The 18,896-nt window shown below is 40.9% G+C and overlaps 1 protein-coding gene across 1 annotated transcript in view; it reads left to right on the forward strand.

Moving 5' to 3' along the window:
* Positions 1-8,207, forward strand: part of LOC135096374 (nascent polypeptide-associated complex subunit alpha, muscle-specific form-like) — a 116,213-nt gene extending 108,006 nt beyond the window's left edge. Inside the window, exon 4 of the mRNA XM_063997840.1 lies at positions 6,031-8,207. Within this exon, the coding sequence (XP_063853910.1) occupies positions 6,031-8,207 (2,177 nt within the window). The remainder of the gene's footprint in view (positions 1-6,030) is intronic.
* The last annotated feature ends 10,689 nt before the right edge of the window (positions 8,208-18,896 follow it).

Here is an 18,896-nt window from a genome sequence, read left to right on the forward strand (position 1 = left end):
CCAACCATTGCAGCTGCTGACTTGTAGTATGTTATGCTCACACACTGTAAGTAAATATGGAACTTGGTTAGTGTGTGTGTGTGTGGGAGGGGGGCAGTGTTCAGTCATAGGACCGTATTTTGAAACACTGACGCCACACCTCCAGTACATTGAAAAAGTTGTAGTTGAAGATACATGCGTTTTTAAATGTTTTTTTTTTTTTTTTATGGGTTTTAGTTACAGATTAACAAGATTTCTACATTATTAACAGGACAAACATTCTTGAGAACCCGGCTAATCATCTCTGTGGCCTTTGAAATTAGTCGTGGTGAGAGAGCGAGGTATTTAAGAATAAGGGCCATGGCGTTAACCTCCCGCATCTGAAGCCCCGCGCCCCGTGCCTCGGGTAGTGAAGGCTGCGTCCGTTGACTCCGGGCACTCATGGGGACGTTTTTCCTGGACTTAATTACGAATTCCAGTCACTGTGGATTTAAGGTGCGGAAAACTGTTAAACACACACACACACACACACACACACACACACACACACACACACACACACACACACACACACACACACACACACACACACAGTTTTATAGTGTTATTTATTTTCTCTATTTAGACTTGACAGTAATTTGTGGAGATATAAAAAAGATGAATCGCACCAAGCGTAAGAATTAAGTGCAGCCTGACGAGCCGCCCTGAGCGTGTTGCCTCCCACCACGTCCGACGCTCCTTCCTTGAGCGGAGGTAAAGCACCGGCTGTTGCGCATCTGTTTAGTGAACTCCACGCTTAAGTGGTCACAACGCCGACACAGCACTTCCTTTACCGTCCCTCGGCGTGACGTGCCGGGACATTACTCAGTCACAGGGAGCCGCGGCGTCACCCCGTTTCCAGTGCTGGCCTGGACCACTCCTTGGTGTGCAGTGTTGGCCGCGACGGCTCACGTTTTCTTGTCAATAGGTGACGCCCTACACACACACAGACACACACACACACACACACACACACACACACACACACACACACACACACACACACACACACACACACACACACACACACACACACACACACTACAGTGAACACATTTAATGTGCTCATTGTAACAAGAGAATGATAACGAGTATTTTTTTTTTTTTTTTTTTTTTTTTTTTTTTTTTTTTTTTTTTTTTGTCAAACGGTGGTGCGCAAAACGTGAAAGCTTCACGCCGCCGTAGCGTGGTTGGCGGCGGTCCGCCGTGTGTTGGTTGCTGGCGGCATGAAGTTTGCACAATGGCAGCGTTTATGTCACAGCGGAAAGGCGAAACACCAACACGTGTGGGAAACATTAACTTACAATGGCAAAGCATCATTGTGACGACACCTCATGAACTGCGGGATTTTTTTTTTTTTTTTTTCTCCCTCGACAACCCCGGAACCACCGCTGGCACACATACACACCATAAAGACGGAAAAAAAAAAAAAAGCTTCCCTGAAATTACTAGGTATGTTCCCAGAATATCACAGATTCTGTGTAACGCGTGGAAAGGCGTTCCTGTGGGCATTTCAGGCTGAGAAACAAGGTGGCGGATACGACAGCATGTGACTTAAAATTATGAGATGGCGAAAGAATTGAGTCGTCCGAGCTTTATATTAGATGCGCGGCTATTGTTACACACCGGACATATCGCTGTTGTATAGGATGTGTTTGTTGTGTTGCCTGGGGTGTCCTGCAGCAGCGGGGGATACGAAGTGACGCTGGAAATGAATTGTGGCTCTGGGTGGCGGGCGGCAATGCACAGTAAGAGGCTCAACTGTGTTTGCATTGAAGCCCAAGAGGAGGGAGAGCGGTGCAGGGCAGGTCCCCAAAGGATGAGCTTCAAAAGAGGTGAAGCGGAGACTAGGGCTGGAAGGAGGAGGGTGAGCGGTCTGTGTGGAGCGGCGGGAGGACAATAGGTGGGGCAGCGGCAGGCGAGCAGGGAGGGGCTTGGTGGGGAGGTGCAACGGCGGCCCCGTCAGCTGGCCACCACCAGGCGCACCGATACAGTTTCGCCGGCATCACGAACCAGAGGCTGCCTGCATTGCGTCGCTGCTTGCTGAGTATCACACCACAGGCTGACGTGACGGTGCCTCCACATTTAGCCGTGCTGCACCTTCCTTGCGCCTTTTTCTCCTGCGATTATGTGCCTTGTCACGATGCCTTTACTTTGACCTCCAGCGTGCACAGCGGGGCAGAAAGGGTGGCGGGGATGGGAGGGTGGGAGAGAGGGATGGAGCGAGAGACACACTACCTCGAAAGTCGTAGCCGGGGGAGTGAGTGACCATTTTACCGCTTTACGTGTGCCGAAAATACTTCATTGTCTATATTTACAACGTCATGCTAGCGGCTCTATTCACCACCACCACCACCACCACCAGCTATAGTACATTCACTCCCAGCGGGCGAGGAGGACCCGAAAGAGGACGGAACTCAGGATGGTGTGCATAGATACAAAATAACACGCAATAAAAAAAGCAGCAACGCGCGGCAGTACGGGCACTTAACACCGATGACTCGTGAAGCTGTCAGTCACCCGCAGCCACGCGTAAAGATGCTGGGGGTGTGAATACTGCACCGTTAATCTGGCGCAGAACAGTACGGTGAACAGACAGACGTGGGGAGGGAGAGAGGTGGGCATGACTCAGGCAGGACGCAGCCAGTTTGCAAAGAGCTCGGTGGGGGTGAAGGGACGGGGGACGGCTGGACACTAGCATCCCCACCGCCCCCGCCCAGACCTCGGCCCCCGCCCTGCAGCCGCGGGAGTCTCGCAGCCCAGCATTCCCAGCCCAGTGGTGTGTGTGTGCAGTGGTGGCCGTGGGAGGACGAAAGCGGTGCGGTTGCGTACTATACATGGCTCTGTTTGTGGATCTTGTTTTTCTCTCTCTCTCTCTCTCTCTCTCTCTCTCTCTCTCTCTCTCTCTCTCTCTCTCTCTCTCTCTCTCTCAGTACGTGATGCAAAGAAAAGTAAAAGTGTCAAGAAAACAGCGAAAATCCTCTTAAGAATGAAATGCACCTCATGCTTAGCAGGAAATTTGTGGAAGTGATCATTCTTGTGAACTGAATAACCAGAACACTCCGCACAGAACCACGAACGCTTCCACGTCATGAAATTCGTGGAAGCGGGAGAAAGACGCACATCACACGCAAATGCAGCAAGAATTCTTGATAAAAGTATATATAAAGAATCCAAGCCTTTGCTTCGTTAAGTCGACTAGTACTGCTATCGTCATGCCTCAGAAACAGCTCGTTGAAGTCTTTCCCGTCAAGTTGTTTGGCACGCAGGAGCCTACGACGGGTTGTTCACTGAGGGACACGTTTGATTATAGGTCCACAAAAAGCACCACAGATAACCCTCAGTTTACCTAGATAAGTAATAGCACCGTATGTAAGACTTTTCCATGACAGGCTGAAAAGGAGGAAGATTACTTCAAGTCGCAGTTTATCATGACTCAAAGCAGCTGTCGTAATCTAAACTTAATGTTGAAGACGGTTGTGCATTGGCTGTGTATTTTCGTGTGCTAGATATTATCGAATGATTCTATGGATTTGGGAGTTATTTAATATTGCGTCACGTTCAACTACATAAACAAAGCTAGTAGTAGATCAGAAGTCTGACACTCAAACACTCGTGGATAAAGCGAGTAACGAGGCGTGTGTCAATGCGCGACGATAATTTTGTTATTCACAGCGAGAATTCAAAGGTGATTAAGTGTACTCGGTGGTCTTTGTGAGGATTACTTCCCGGGTAGCAGTGGCCTGATAGGGTCGTGTTTGGCTGCGATGAACATACTGCTGAGGTGTTGAATTGATTTATAGTATTTTTAGTGAGATTATTGTAGCCTTCACCAATGTTTAGATATATTGGGATGAATGAATGTAATCTATCATGGCGTCTCATAGCAAGGCACTTCAGTATTGGTCTTGCATACAACCTAAATAACACAAACATATATGCGTTGCTTTCTTGTTGGGGCTACGATTTCTTGCTCCTTGGCATCGTCCTCGAGACGTCCCGAAGCACTTACGCAAGTGTATCACTTGATTTTTTTTTTTTTTTTTTTTCGTATTGAAATAGTTTCTGCGTTAGAAAAATTAATTTGGTATATTATGGCTTTGCTGTTGTTATCTCTTGTGTTCCGTGTTCTCTCTGGGTTCAGTTACTCCCAGCCAATCACAGAATGCCATCTGTTCTGAAGATGGTCTGGCAAACCGCTTCGAGAAACGATTGATTTCCAACAGTAGCTAAATCAAATCGTTCTTGGAGAGAGTTGTATACCTTCACAGTTTCCATACCTTACCGTGCCATCTAAACTGTTATTCCCAGAAATCACGTCTTGGCGGCTATACAGGAAAGAAGCTTCGGGAAGCGTTCAGGATAAAAAGATTTGTGTCCCCCGTGGATGGACTGTGTTACATTTAGAAATACACTATGAGGTTAGTGTTCAGTGCCGTTTACAAACATAGGGGTATTACGTAATGGCTTTTGAATATTCATAATATTCCATAGGTACCTTTTTTTCAGCAGGAAAGATAAACCAGAGATTTCATGCCAATATTTTGACCGAGTAAGGGCGAGGAGTGCTAGGTGGAAGTGCTTTGTCTGGAGGTGTGACTACGTGTAAATGTTGTGTTGATACTTAACTTGCATTGTTCCGAGACATTCAAGCTTCTGGAAGAATACGAATGTGTAAGCTGATATATTTTTACTGACCTTGGCTGAGCGCTGTTGTCTTCTGTTACACCAATTGTGAAGTTAAACAAAGAGGTGCATTGGCTTTGTAATGGAAACATTTCTCTCTCTCTCTCTCTCTCTCTCTCTCTCTCTCTCTCTGACTGGCATTCTCGAGTGTTCTCTCAACGAGGTGCGGCATTCACAAGTGCTCAAACATTTAATAACGTTTCAGCAGATTCATGAACTTGTACTGGACAATATATTAAAGTGTGAATGCAGTCAGGCATGATGGAAACTGCTAAGGGAGATAAACAGCCAATCCTGATTATCTTTAAGATGCCCATAGGTAAGTTTGTGGAATCGGTTAGAAGCATAAATCCATTCTCTCTCTCTCTCTCTCTCTCTCTCTCTCTCTCTCTCTCTCTCTCTCTCTCTCTCTCTCTCTCTCTCTGTGGTGAAAAAGCATCTGATTTTTATAAGTCTCACAAGTAGCTAGAAACTTCTCCCCTCTGACCCTTTTCCTTGTTATTCGTTAAATAAACTTCCTTCTCAACTCACTCATTTACCTTCTCCCCTCATTCATCCACATCCTCAGCCTACCTCTCTCTCCTGGCCATCCTCACCACTCTCAGCCTCCCTCTCTCTCCTGTCACCCTCTACTCTTATCACATAGATGGTCTTTGTCAGTCTCACCATCCATCCATCCTATTGCCTTGAAATTTTCTCCAGTGTTCTTACTCATACTTCATGTCCATATCATGCTGCTTTTGTGGATCCAAACTGTTTTAATACTGTATGTGCATCTCATGCATTCATTTTATGTTTAGTAAAATTACAATTATTCTTAGTAAATTACAAAAATCAAGTTTTGTAGGAAGGTTTAAATACTTGAGTAGGTAAATTACTGTTGTATTTGCCTAATTAAAGCACATCCTTCACCATTTCAGTTGCACACATTTCAGCATATTAGGCCATTATGACAAAGCCTCTGACTCTGTTTCAGTGTCATAAATTAACTGAATACCAAGTCATAAATTGAAATAGATAACCAGCTTTATACATCAATACAATGAAAAAAATAAATAATTGTGTAAATTTATAATTGTGATTGATCTTGTATTGTCTGTCTGTCATTGCTATGTTTATTTTACAACTCTTTTTCAGTGATTACTTGTGTGTGTGTATGATTATGTATTATCTGACATTATTCTTTCATTCTTTGCTTTTTCAGGAGTTAGTTGTGTGTGTGTCATTATGTAGTACCTACCTGACATTATCCTTTTATCCCTTGGTTGGTGATGTGCATGCCATACCTTCTAACTCTGTGTAACACTTTTCCTGGTCTTGGTGCAGGAAGGGGCAGAAGTGGCACCCCGCGTCCAATGGTGTCAGGCACTTGCAGCGTCACCATACAAGTGGGGGAGGGTAGTAGGACTAGCTCTGCTTCACACCATAAATCCTCAATTGAACTACTTTCTCAGCCTTCACATAGTCCTCAACCCTCAGATGCATTTTCATTCCCTTCCTTAGGTTTGCTTACATCTGCCTATCAAGACCACAGAGCTCTTCCCTCAAGTAGTTGGGAAGACAATAATGCTGAGGTAGTATGGGCTAGTAGGAACATAGTAAAAGGCCCCAGAGATAGTTTTGGCAAAGTTGGATCCATAAAGTTTGGCAAGAAAGGTAAAAAGCTTTTGTCTGATCCTGTTGTTGAGATAAGTAGCAGTAAGGAAAATATAACCAAGTTTACTGCTTCACACACCCCACCACCACCCAAACCTGATGCTCCTCAGTTGACACCAGTCATGACACCCATGCTAAATGCTATAAATTCAACACCATCACCTAAACCAGTTGCTCGTCACTCAACACCACAGTCTGAGCCAGGTACCCCAGGCCCAACACCAGTACCCAAGTTCATTGCCACACAGTCAACATTACCACCATGCCCAGCACCAGTGTTTAAAAGCTCAGACAAGACATCACCTAACTCAGATGTTCCAGATTCACTGCCACCACCAAGGCCAGCTCCTCCAAACTCAGCACCAAACCACAAGCCAAATCCCCCACACACAAAATCATCATCCAAGGCAAACACCTCTTTATCACCACCACCCAAGCCGGCTCCACCACACAACACACCACCACCCAAGCCGGCTCCACCACACTCCACACCACCACCCAAGCCGGCTCCACCACACTCCACACCACCACCCAAGCCAGCTCCACCACACTCCACACCACCACCCAAGCCACAGTCAAGACCACAACTCAAGTCAGATGGTCCACAGCCATTATCACCAGCCAAGCCCAGTGCACCTTTCTCACCTCACTTAGCATCAAAACCAAAAGCAAATTCACCACACTCAAAGCCACAACAGAAGGCAGACACCACAGAACCACAACAGAAGGAAAGCCTCCCTCACTCAACACCACCACCATCCACTGCAGACAACTCACACTCAACACTGCACCCGAAGCCGAAGAATAGACGCTCAAAAAGAAAAGGAAACAAAGATGCTTCACATCCAACACAAGCACCTAAGAATAAAACGCCTAAAACACCACACTCAACACCAGCACCATCCAACTTGGATGTTCAACACTCATTTCCAACACCCACACCAAGGAGTGCACCCTCCACCCCAACTCCTAAGCCTAGGACTCAAATACCACAAAATACAGTGACAAGTCACAGTGTTAAGGCAGCCAGGCACCTTGAAACTTCTCAAGGACATGGAGCTGAAAGTGATCAACCTGCGCCTCAGGTTTCCATGACACAGAAAACGTTTTCTCAAACTTCAGAATCAAATGGTAAAATTGACACAAAATCAAATTATAGAGTAAGTAAAGTATCATCACCTCAGACTCATCTAAATAAGAACAAGGTAGTAGATCATGGCAAAGAAGTAAAAAATTTTACTTCTGACTCCCAATCAGTTGTACAGTTTCAGAAAATGAAGGTAGAAAAAGATAACCAGGAAGGCCACAAGCAAATGTCTCATGATGTTGGTTCAGCAAGCAGCAGAAATCCTCTCCACTTGGAACTGGTCAGCAAATTCACAACTTCATCCAGCTCTGACAAAAAGATTTCTTGCCTCCGAAAGGTCAAAACTAAAGAGCCCAGGAGTGTTAAGGAAATGTTTTCTGATTATAGTTTTGACAAACACCAAAGCAGAACACATGATGAATTGCAGTACAGTACTAAATCTAACCAGACAGTTAGGTCTGCAGAAAACCTGGAAGTGACTACTAAACCACTTATAAGTCTTTCGGAACCAATAACGAAGAAAGCTGCAGAGACAATGCATAATTCTGAAATATATGATTTTACCGGCAAAAAAACACCTGCCACTCCTCTGGTGTCACAAACTAGGGACAGATCAAACAAACCCATCATGGCCCATCACCAGTCTCTCAGAGTGTCAAAAACTGGTTCAAGTACAGAAAATGCCACCAGTGATTCTTTCACTCGTGGCATTGCAGCACGGAAATCACTCAGCACATTGGAGTGTGTGGTGCAGCTGTGATCTCCATCTTGGTCTTGGAACTTCAAAATTACATTAGTTGTTACACACTTCATTCACTGCTGATATTTTAGTTCTTTGAACCATAGTAAACTGTAACAAGATTAAAAGACTATATTTGTGCTGCTTCTCAATTATTCATTCATGTATGAAATAACTGCTGCTTTCATGACTATCAAAACTCATTCAGTATATCTCCTCCAGGTTTTAAGGGTTTACGGCAGTGTACAAAGCTGTAGGCTTCAGTGTAATCATGGCTGACTCTGCTTTAGGGTCATTATAGGTACAGTATAGATGTGTTTGAAGTTAGCAGTGCTTGCCAGCCACTTAAAACTGCTTACATTCATGCACCACCAATATAAGGTGTTTGGGAGTTTCATTTCCCTATACAAACACAATATTTGGGGGTTTCATTTCCCTATACAAGGATTTACATCACATATTCAATTTTTCTTTCTTTCTAAAGGCCAGAAAGCATAGCATTTTCAGCAGAATGCCCACTGCTTCTTGAACACAGAAGAAGTCTACTTCAACCAGCAGAGCTTGATATTGACAATGCAAATGCAAGCTTCTGAATGTAATGTTTGCTTTTTTTAGCATAGCTGTGAAGTACTAATGGAATTAATTATGCAGCCTCTTTGATATAGGCTTCTTAATTCCTTGATGGTGCAGTATGGAGTACTTTCTGAATTTAGTGCTGGCTTTAAGCTGCTTGTTGTATTTAGTTGTGAAGCAGTAATAGTAGTAACCCTCCCATCTCTCTGCAGGTGGCCTGGCTAGCTACACCCCTAGCAAGATCCAGATTGGTAGTACCTTTGAGCTGGGAGTGTCCCGGACAGCTCCTACTGTGCAGACTTCACCTCCTGCCCCTCCTCCTCAGATACAGAAGGCTGAGGATGAATATTTACGGCCAGCTGATGAATCTGAGACAGTTACCTGGAGTGCAGAGAGCACATCAGATATGTTATTTTAGTCTGACCGGCTCTCTTGTGAGTTATGCTCAATCAAAGTCCATGTTATTGTGCTTCCTGTGTGTGTGTGTGTGTGTGTGTGTGTGTGTGTGTGTGTGTGTGTGTGTGCATGTCTGTGTGCACGTGTGTGTGCATGTGTGTGTGTGTGCACGTGAAGCAGTCCGGGTCAGCTCCACCACACCCTTCCCAGTCTTGCATAGTAGGCTGGCAGCAAGGGGGACTTGAATGTCTGTCTTTATATGGCTTCTTTTATTTGTGTACAGTGTGTAGGTTTAAGTATGACAACATATTTAGCATGAAACAAGCATAGCTTTTGGTTATTTGACAAACATCACAAGAGATGTTTGATTTGCCAGATTTATGTCAAGATATGTAAAGGACCTGAGCATCTGAACTTTTAACATCAGACATAACTTTATTTCCTGCCAAAATAAAAAAAAAATTAAGTGTGCATAATGTGTATATTCAACATGATATACAGTACTATTTTTGTACATTTGTGATTTGATGAGGGAAACAGACAATGATGACCTTTGTGTGTATAAGACATATGACACTGTGGTAATAGTTTTAATCATGATTAAGTTCAGTGGTGTTTTAAGAACCAATGAAATTCTACTGAATGGAGAAATGAAATATTTCACTTCTGCTCTCATTTTTTTTTTTTTTTCCAAGCAGCCAAGGTGCTGTAACATTCCTGCATTGTTGTGTAAGGTGTAAGTTATTTACAAATGGGGGCCTCTAATCCCACATTGAGATGAACTAGTGGGAAGTTTAGCACTTTGAGCATATTGCATCCTGCAGGGCATTAAGTGCTACTCCCAGCATTTGTTAAGTTACTACAACACACAGTTTGTGTTAATATGTGTCAGTATAAAAGAGGACACACAACTGGTGCATTGGAGCTACTAATTTTCCTGTTTTGAGGGAGCAATGCTTATTGTGAAGGCTTAAATACTGAATTGCTTTACTATAATTTCATGAGATAATTAAGGTGGAACTGTAAGTAAAAGCTAAATCCACATGGAATGTGAGAGTTTTGAGTTAGTCTGAATGAGACTTGTACAAATATCTAGCTCTGTATATTGTTATTCATTTATTATAAATTATCAAAATGCTGTACAATATTTAAATAATGGTCTTATCTTTTTCTATAAGTATGAAAGGTAATGGGTTAGATAGAAGATTTTGGGATATTTGAAGTTTTGCCTGATGATCAATTCTTGAACTACAGTATGCCAGTGGATTGCAGATGCATCAATATTGTTTTATTATTATTTTGAGTACAGTAACATTATCTGAAGGCCATTTGTTAGACTACTGTGCTTATAAAGACTGCATACTAATAGTCTTCTTAAAACTAGATACATTCAAGACATGATTTGTAAGGGACAGTTATCCACATCTTTTGGTCATTATTGATGTTAAGCATCTGGCAGATGAAAAATAACAAATGTCACATACGGCATATCAGTTTCGTAATGTAACCAGAAAGTCAGAAGACATGACATTCTAGTTTGGCTAGGATCAGTATGCATCTGGTGCTGAGAGTGTGTGCAGCATTGTGCTGCTTCTCAGATGCACACTGTGGAAAGTCCATCCTGTCAGTGATCTGGTCCATTGTTGGTTCAGAAGGGCATGAATCAGTACAGGGCCAGAGTGTGGCAAGTAACAATAGGAATGAATTGTCACATTTCTGGGTTTTGATAAAATACACATGCCATATTTCCAATAAGACTACTACACCCACCAAAGATCTGAAGTGCATTGCTTGGCTCCCCACCCTGCCATGCACACGTCCCACAACTTCATACGCACAGAAGAAATTTTGACTCCACTGGACAATGTCTTCCCGTCCCCATACAGCTTCACTTGGTGGGGCTCTGTCATAATTCATACAGGCCAATATCTGGAAATGAGTAACACTGTGATGTGCCATTGCCAGTCATGAGTTATAACAATTGGCCCCATCAGTTGTATGTAAATAATGCTTTTCACTTGTGCTAACAATGATGGCTTTTATAGTACTAGTGTGTGGATGAAATGCAAATGTACTGATTGCTAGGAACATCACAGCAGTTGCCAGGTTATCTCAATGTGCAGGAAGAGTGTGAGTGATGGGACAAAATTGAAATTTATGAGTGGATAGGGAGGGAGGCCTAGTTGAGTGTGTGTTGAGACAAGGATATATATGTAAATATATATAGTAGGAATTTATGCAGTCAAGTAATCTAGTTTACAAGTTTTCAGTGACTGAATGAGATGGCCATTTAAATTTTGGTTCTGGATTGTTTGTTTGTGTGCAGTGCAGGGATTGGATGCCACATAGGAGGAAAAACAATAAATTCTGAAACAAGGACATGCAATTAACTGAGTTTTAAGAACATCAGGTTGTACACTGTATAAAACAAAAAAATCTGAGTTTTAAGAACATCAGGTTGTACACTGTTTAAAACCAAAAAAACAACACAAATTCTTCACTCCTTCAGGCTTTGGCCATTGATAAAACAAAAATGTCATCCATTCAAATCAAAATATTAAAAACCTGAGTAATTTTTTATCCTACATGTGCTAACAGGAACTGACTGCACGAGTTCATTGTGTACATAGCTTCACTGGCTCATTATGTAATGATGTGTATTTAAAAGGATAAATGTATTGTCAGCTGAACTGTTTATTGGTGCAATCATCTGCATGATGTGTACCTTGATTATTTACAACCTTAACATTAATGTAAATACCTTTGGATGTATACTGTAGCAAGTGAGATTTGGTCAAGTTTGATTGCAGAACTCTTGTTTACTTTTTCTTAGATTTAGATGTTTGTTTGCAGTAAGTAATGTTTACCTACATGTAATCAAATTATGAAGAATCATAAGGTTTTGAAATAACTTATAATCTCATGAATTAAATAGGATGTATTCCACTGCATTCAGCAAAGAGTGAGAAAGGATTTGTGTACTTGTGGGTGCCTTTGGTTTGACCAAAAATGCATAATGTCTGTTCTAGGGATCCATGGGACAGTGAGCATTTTACTCAAAAGATGGCCATAGAAAGGAATCTGTGTGTGTGAAGTGGTGCTCCATGTAGATATGAACATTTAGGCTCCAGTTACTAAAGTTACTACAACAATGAGGATAGCAATGGTTGTGAAACGTTACTTTCCTCTGTAAAATTAAATGAGGCTGTGCTGTCATCACTAAATGTTCACAAGTTGACCACCTTATTTCTGTAGATCACAATGTTAAGAACCTCACTGGCAGACGATGAGATTTATAACTCAAGAGGGAAGCAACCACTGAAGACTAGTGCCACCTTGTTGGTGAAACTAATATACAAATACATCTCAGATTTGAGTGTGACATAGATTTAATAATTACTGATTGTAAGGAGTATTATAAGTGTTGATAGTAAAAATGTGTTGTTCATAATCGATTACTTGGTCTAGTGGTAATGAAATAGCTTTGACTGACTATGAGCAGACACTAATATATATATATATATATATATATATATATATATATATATATATATATATATATATATATATATATATATATATATATATATACCTTCAAGGGATTTACTTCCAAGGTGTCCATCACCAGAGGTTAACTCTATATAGCATTTACTTTCATTTAAAACTTTGAGACAATTGGTGTCACCTTATCAAAATGTGAGAATCAAGGAACAGGAAACCCAGTAAAATTATTTGTTGCCTTCCTTATTATTATCTTTATATAAAGGAAAGTGACTAAATTATTAAGAATTAAAGGTGCCTAAAGCAAAAACTGGAAATAAATGCTATCAGTTGTTAAAAACCAGCATTTTAATACAATTTTAAAGCATAGTTCCAGTATTTTGTAGAAAGTGATGTTCAAGTTTAAATGCAGGAATAACATCTAGTGGCTGACATTTTAGAAAATACACCATTTAATTTCTCACTGTCATTTAGTCACAAGTCATTCTCATAATATGCACTCTTGAATGCTGTACCTTATTCCACATCGTCTTTGTTCCATGAGCACATTCATTCCTTTTAAGACCTTTGCAAGTGTTCCCACGTCACACCTTTCATCGCCTTCTATTAGTTAACAATTTCACCATGTTTATATTTTTATATAATATACAAGTCCATCAGTTGCTTACATCTTCATTCTCTCCTCCTATAGCAACCTCATACCTTCATGCTGCTTGCAAATCAACATGATGTAGCAAAATTATACATCCCTAATTCCATCTTATATTTGTATTATAAAATTTTAATATATAAAAGACTTCAAGCTCCCTTTCATTTTCTATAAGACTTAAAGCTCCCTTTCACTTTCTACGAGCAACATCATGTCATCTACAAACAGACCATCTGCTTCAGTACAGTCCATTATTTAGTTTCAGCCTTGCACTAAAAATTTTCATTTTAATATTTCTAATGCATAGAGATGTAACACATTCATCTCACTTCCTTTCCAATGGGAAAATTTTCACTAAGCTCCCCCTCTCCATCCACAAGCACTTCTCTCCTTGCATCATTAATTTCAAAACCGTTTGAGAGAGCTTGCCGCACACAGTCATCTACCCTTTCTTGACTGGTTGACTGAGACAAGCACCAACCACCTCAAAATAAAGTTGATAGTGTAGTGTAATACATTCTATAATTTTTCCACTAACATAGGAAGAATGTAATCATAGTGGTATTGTTCATGCTGCTTAAAATTCACAGACCAATGTAGTACATCTCAGTGGCTGCACTGTAGCCATCTTAGTCTTACTGGTAAATATCAGAAGTTTGTGCCTTTAACACTTTGGGTTAGTTTTAACACAAAACATTAGTTTGTAAACTTTCCATTACTGCCAGTGTAAAAATTGGCATTGGCATGCAGCACACTGGCTAGCTGGTGTATGGCACAAATGTCTGATATTTACCAACTGAGACAAAAATGGCAACAGTGTGGGTGGCAAGGTATTACTGTGATCTGTGACTGTTAGCAGCACTCAGTATTGCTGTGCACTACAGCCCCTAATCTATTACCTAAATCCTCTCTGCACACTTTAGAGAAAATCTCTAAACACTTTTTTTCCATACTCCTCTCACCATCTTGCTACTTGACAAAAGAAATCTGTCCTTTTTTTTTACATCTTAAGGACAGGATAATTCATTTTCTCCTCCATTTTTCTCATCATTACCACTCCATAGTGGACTAAAGTCACTGGCAGTTAAAATGAAAATATCCAACACTATGTGTGCTCATGGAAATCAGTCTTTCAATTAACAAACATTTCACAGGTGATTGCCTATGTCATGTTTCCATAAATTCTATTCAGTATTTGCATAAATCATATACATCTTGTCACTTGCCCTCCACACCTTATCATCCTACACTGATCTGTATACAGAAATCCAGGTTAACTGAAGTATAAAACTGAAAAAACAATATTGTCTTTCAGCATGTTTCAATTTCATATCACTAATAAACAAACGTACCTTGCATTTGCCGTAGTCTGCTTTCTAGTGTCAGTCCTCCTCCTGGTGTAATTCTTGGTGAGATGGGCTGTTTGAACCGTGCCACTGACCAATACCTACGAATGTATGAAACGCTGTAATTATTCTTTGTATACAAATCTGTACAGTGTTTTGGTACAATTTTGTACTTTATGATTGGTTAGCAAAATCTGTAAACATATGCTTGAATCTGCAGAATGAATGATCAAAAGATGTGTTTAGTACAGTATATTTAGTACAGTCTATATGTCCTCAGTGTTGTCAAAAATGTGGGAGACTTGTGAGTGTTTTCTTCTGCTGTTGTTTGGTGCATCATTCCATGGAGGCTTGTCACCCCAGCTGTTAGTGTTTTCAGTGGGGTGTCAGGATCTAGAAGGAGTGATTAAGATGTCAAAACTTATGTACCATATGAACATTTTAACTACTATACTGTTCACAGATTCATAAATCAAAATTTTGTAAAAGCATATGTCGCAAGGAGTGAGTTTTGCTTATATTGATATATACGACAAAGCAATATGCAAAACTCAAATGCAGTGTAGCAAAATCTTATGCTGCACCCACAACTCAGATGCTCTTGTTTGTCATGTGACCTTCATACCCAAGCTGATGGTGATGCAGCCAGCTGTGCCTGTCTGACATGTATTACTCTTTATGATTGTGATAAAAAAGAGTTTATATGCATTTTTGCTAAGATAAAAGTATTGTCATCTTTATTACTCTTCTTGGGCTGCCTCAACTGCTCAGTGTGATATGTAGGAATACAATGGACCACATTGTGGATGGGAGTGAGCTATGGAAGTGGTACAGTCACATCTCTGTAATTCAGTGGTCAAGACAATTGATAGACCCCATGAGAACTATTCAACTGAAGTGACCGCTACCATTGCTGTGAAAAAAATTCCCGGCTTCTTTAATTTTGTCATTCTGTAAGTATGATTTAATGCCATAAATTTTAATATATTATGTTATCCTTCTTGTATTATACAAAGTTGATTTGTATGTTTATAGTACTGTGATTGTATTAATAAATGAATTCATGAAATGACTGAGTTTCTTTTACTTTCATAATCAATTACCTGGCATGTACAGCAAGAAACAGCAGTGAAGTGGCATGCAAAGCTCACAATCTAAGAAGCTAGATGACACAACTGACAGCCTAGATCAATGATATAAACAATTCAATCACTATCTTAAATTATCTTTGCAGTTCCATCTATTCTATCTATCTTCCATGATGCGGCTTCTTCCATTCCACAGAAAGCTCAGTAAACCTAGAACCAATCATGTATTTACCTAGTTGTATTGTACAGGGCACAAGCCAAAGTTCATTTTGTCCTGTCTTTTGCATCTATATACATGTGCTTTGCCCACGTCAAGCTGAGGCTATACACGGCGCCATAATGTCAGGCTCAGACCGCTCGGCCATCAGTCAGTGGCGACCAAGGATGAAGAATCCTTGGTGGCGACTGAGAAGTGACCATGGCGTGGAGTAAAAAAGGATATACCTTTCTGGTGCCAAGAGGAAAAAAAAAAGGGAACACACACACACACACACACACACACACACACCAAAAAAAAAAAAATGTGAAGCAGAAATACAAGTATATATATATATATATATATATATATATATATATATATATATATATATATATATATATATATATATATATATATATATATATATATATATATATATATATATATATATATATATATATATATATATATTGAAAAATACGAGATAAACATGAGAGTAAAAGACGAGTGAAAAGATTTTGGAAGCGGACTCTAAGAAATACATGGCCCATTAAAAGGATACATCGGAATTATCTAAGTTTAGGAATGAGAGAATAGGTTGTGAATTTAATCAATAAAGGATATTAATAAAAAGATATGAGTAAGAGAGGGTAAAAAGAAGAGGCTGTACATTGAAGATGAATGATTTACTCAGGTTAAACTTACACGAAAAGCAATGAATGATTAAATTCATGTATACCTTCCTCTCTTTCATTATTTTGCTTTCGCTTCATTCATGAAAGGCCGCGATAATGCCAGGTTTTCACAGGAGGAGAAAGGTGGTGGTGGTGGTGATGACGTGATATCTGGAACTGGTGATGGTAAATAATAATAAGGAAGAGGAGGAGGAATAATGAGAGAATAACAACTAATTAAGAGGAGAACATCAGAGTAAATAGATAAACCATAGCAGAGAGAGAGAGAGAGAGAGAGAGAGAGAGAGAGAAAGAGAGAGAGACTTCGAGTTACATCGTCAATATCAGCAAGTGTCGGTCGGTATTTACTGTCAGGAAAGCGGAGGTGACCATTCTGAACAAGGCAACACGTTAATCAAAGCAGTGAATCAAGCAATGACTCCCTTCTGGCCGGACCCAACAGAACCTCACAAAACGACTGACTTTGATCTCTCTCTCTCTAAAATTTATAATTAGGGAAGAGAAAATTTAGTTTTGTTCAATGTTTCAAGAACTCAATTCCTCCATCTATCAACTCGACACAACCTTCCACCCCCTCCCCATCCCCCCGCGGCTCTCTCTCTCTCTCTCTCTCTCTCTCTCTCTCTCTCTCTCTCTCTCTCTCTCTCTCTCTCTCTCTCTCTCTCTCTCAACTTCATCGTTTTCTTCTACTCCTCTTCCCTCGTCAAACAAGTCAAACCGATGCTCAAAAAATAGCGTATCCTTTACCTCAAGTGGTGTGACTGGAGAAAAGTGATTGGATTGGAGAAAAGTCTGCCATACGATCTAAACACTACCAAAAATCTAAACTAAAATATAGAACAATAAACAAACTAATCACTACATCAATTAACTTTTAAACACACATTGAAGTACTCTCAGCCTTCAACCATGACGGCTGTCGGCTCACACGACTCTTTATAAGATCACCACGTAACGACCACGACCTCGTTAGCGCGACTTGTGTTCTGGGGAGGGAATGCACGTACCCAAGGAGGGAGAGAGGAAACTTTTTTTTTATGTAACCTTTACACACCCTAGTACAACAACAACAACAACAGAAAAACTACTTTTAATCACGGGTCTTATTTCTTGTTGGGCGTGCAGAGTACCGATGCAAGTACTGTATGAACTATGGAGGAGATTTCCGGATTCGTCTCCCAAACTAGGCTCATTCTTAAACGCTTTGACTTCATCGGGACTACATATGCTCCAAGGCCACGGAGATAAATAACAGGGTTGTCATGGAGCTTTTTCTCCTATTGGTGATGCAGAACCCTTGTTGAACTATCGCCATGCAATCATTCTAGAACCGCCCCCCTTCCCCGGTAACTTCCACTAGAGACAAATGCAGTTGGTTGACACCGAAATGTCTGGGAACACAGGCCTGAGACACGTGTCATTTATAAATGTACTGTACTTGCAACAGTAGCCACGGAAGGTAATGTTCGGACTTACTGCACTCGGTCACTCGGTGTTAACAAGCAGCTGGCTGGTGCGATGGCTCCATGGGCAGAGGTGGTGCCATGAGCCTCTGCAATCCATCCTCATAGTCTAGTTTTCTTAGCGTTATTTACGTCTTACCTGATGCAGAAAGGAGGCTCCTCACAAATGTGTTTTGCGGATAAATGTAGAACACACCAGACGGGCACGAGGCGCACACACAAACTTCCCTACTGAGCTCCGACTCTTGACTGCTTCTGCTTCACCTCAGTGACCTCACCTGTTGCTGCGCAGCGCACACTACTGCCTTGATATACCCATGTCGTTCTGGAACTGTTGTCAAATATACTGAACCTGTTTTTCTTTTTCTTTTTTTTATTATCAAAATTCACTTTAGTTGAATAGATATTATACTTACATTCAGAACAGCCATGTTTTGTCAAAGAATATCACCAAACCAATCTCTTCGCCAATAAGTTAGAAGTACGAGGTTTCAGTCTGTGAAGTTTCATTTTAGTTTCCATTTTGTGTCCTGCAACTGAGTAACTACTGACAGTACCAATGCCCTGTAGTTCTTTCAAGTATATGTGTATGGACGCCCAGTATTCTCCACTCACTTATATTGACTGCTCGTCTCTTACAGGCCATCCTAGCAATACTTATCTCTTTTTATAACAGCTATTCTTCCTATTTCTTTAATCATCACCTATAATCGGGCATGTTACCACACATTCACACATCTCCATTACGCACGTCTCATCTGCTTCTGCCTCCAGGCATCATAATTCTCACATATTTCCTG

The sequence above is a fragment of the Scylla paramamosain genome, chromosome 3 (assembly GCF_035594125.1).
Source record: "Scylla paramamosain isolate STU-SP2022 chromosome 3, ASM3559412v1, whole genome shotgun sequence".
Lineage (NCBI taxonomy): Eukaryota > Metazoa > Arthropoda > Malacostraca > Decapoda > Portunidae > Scylla > Scylla paramamosain.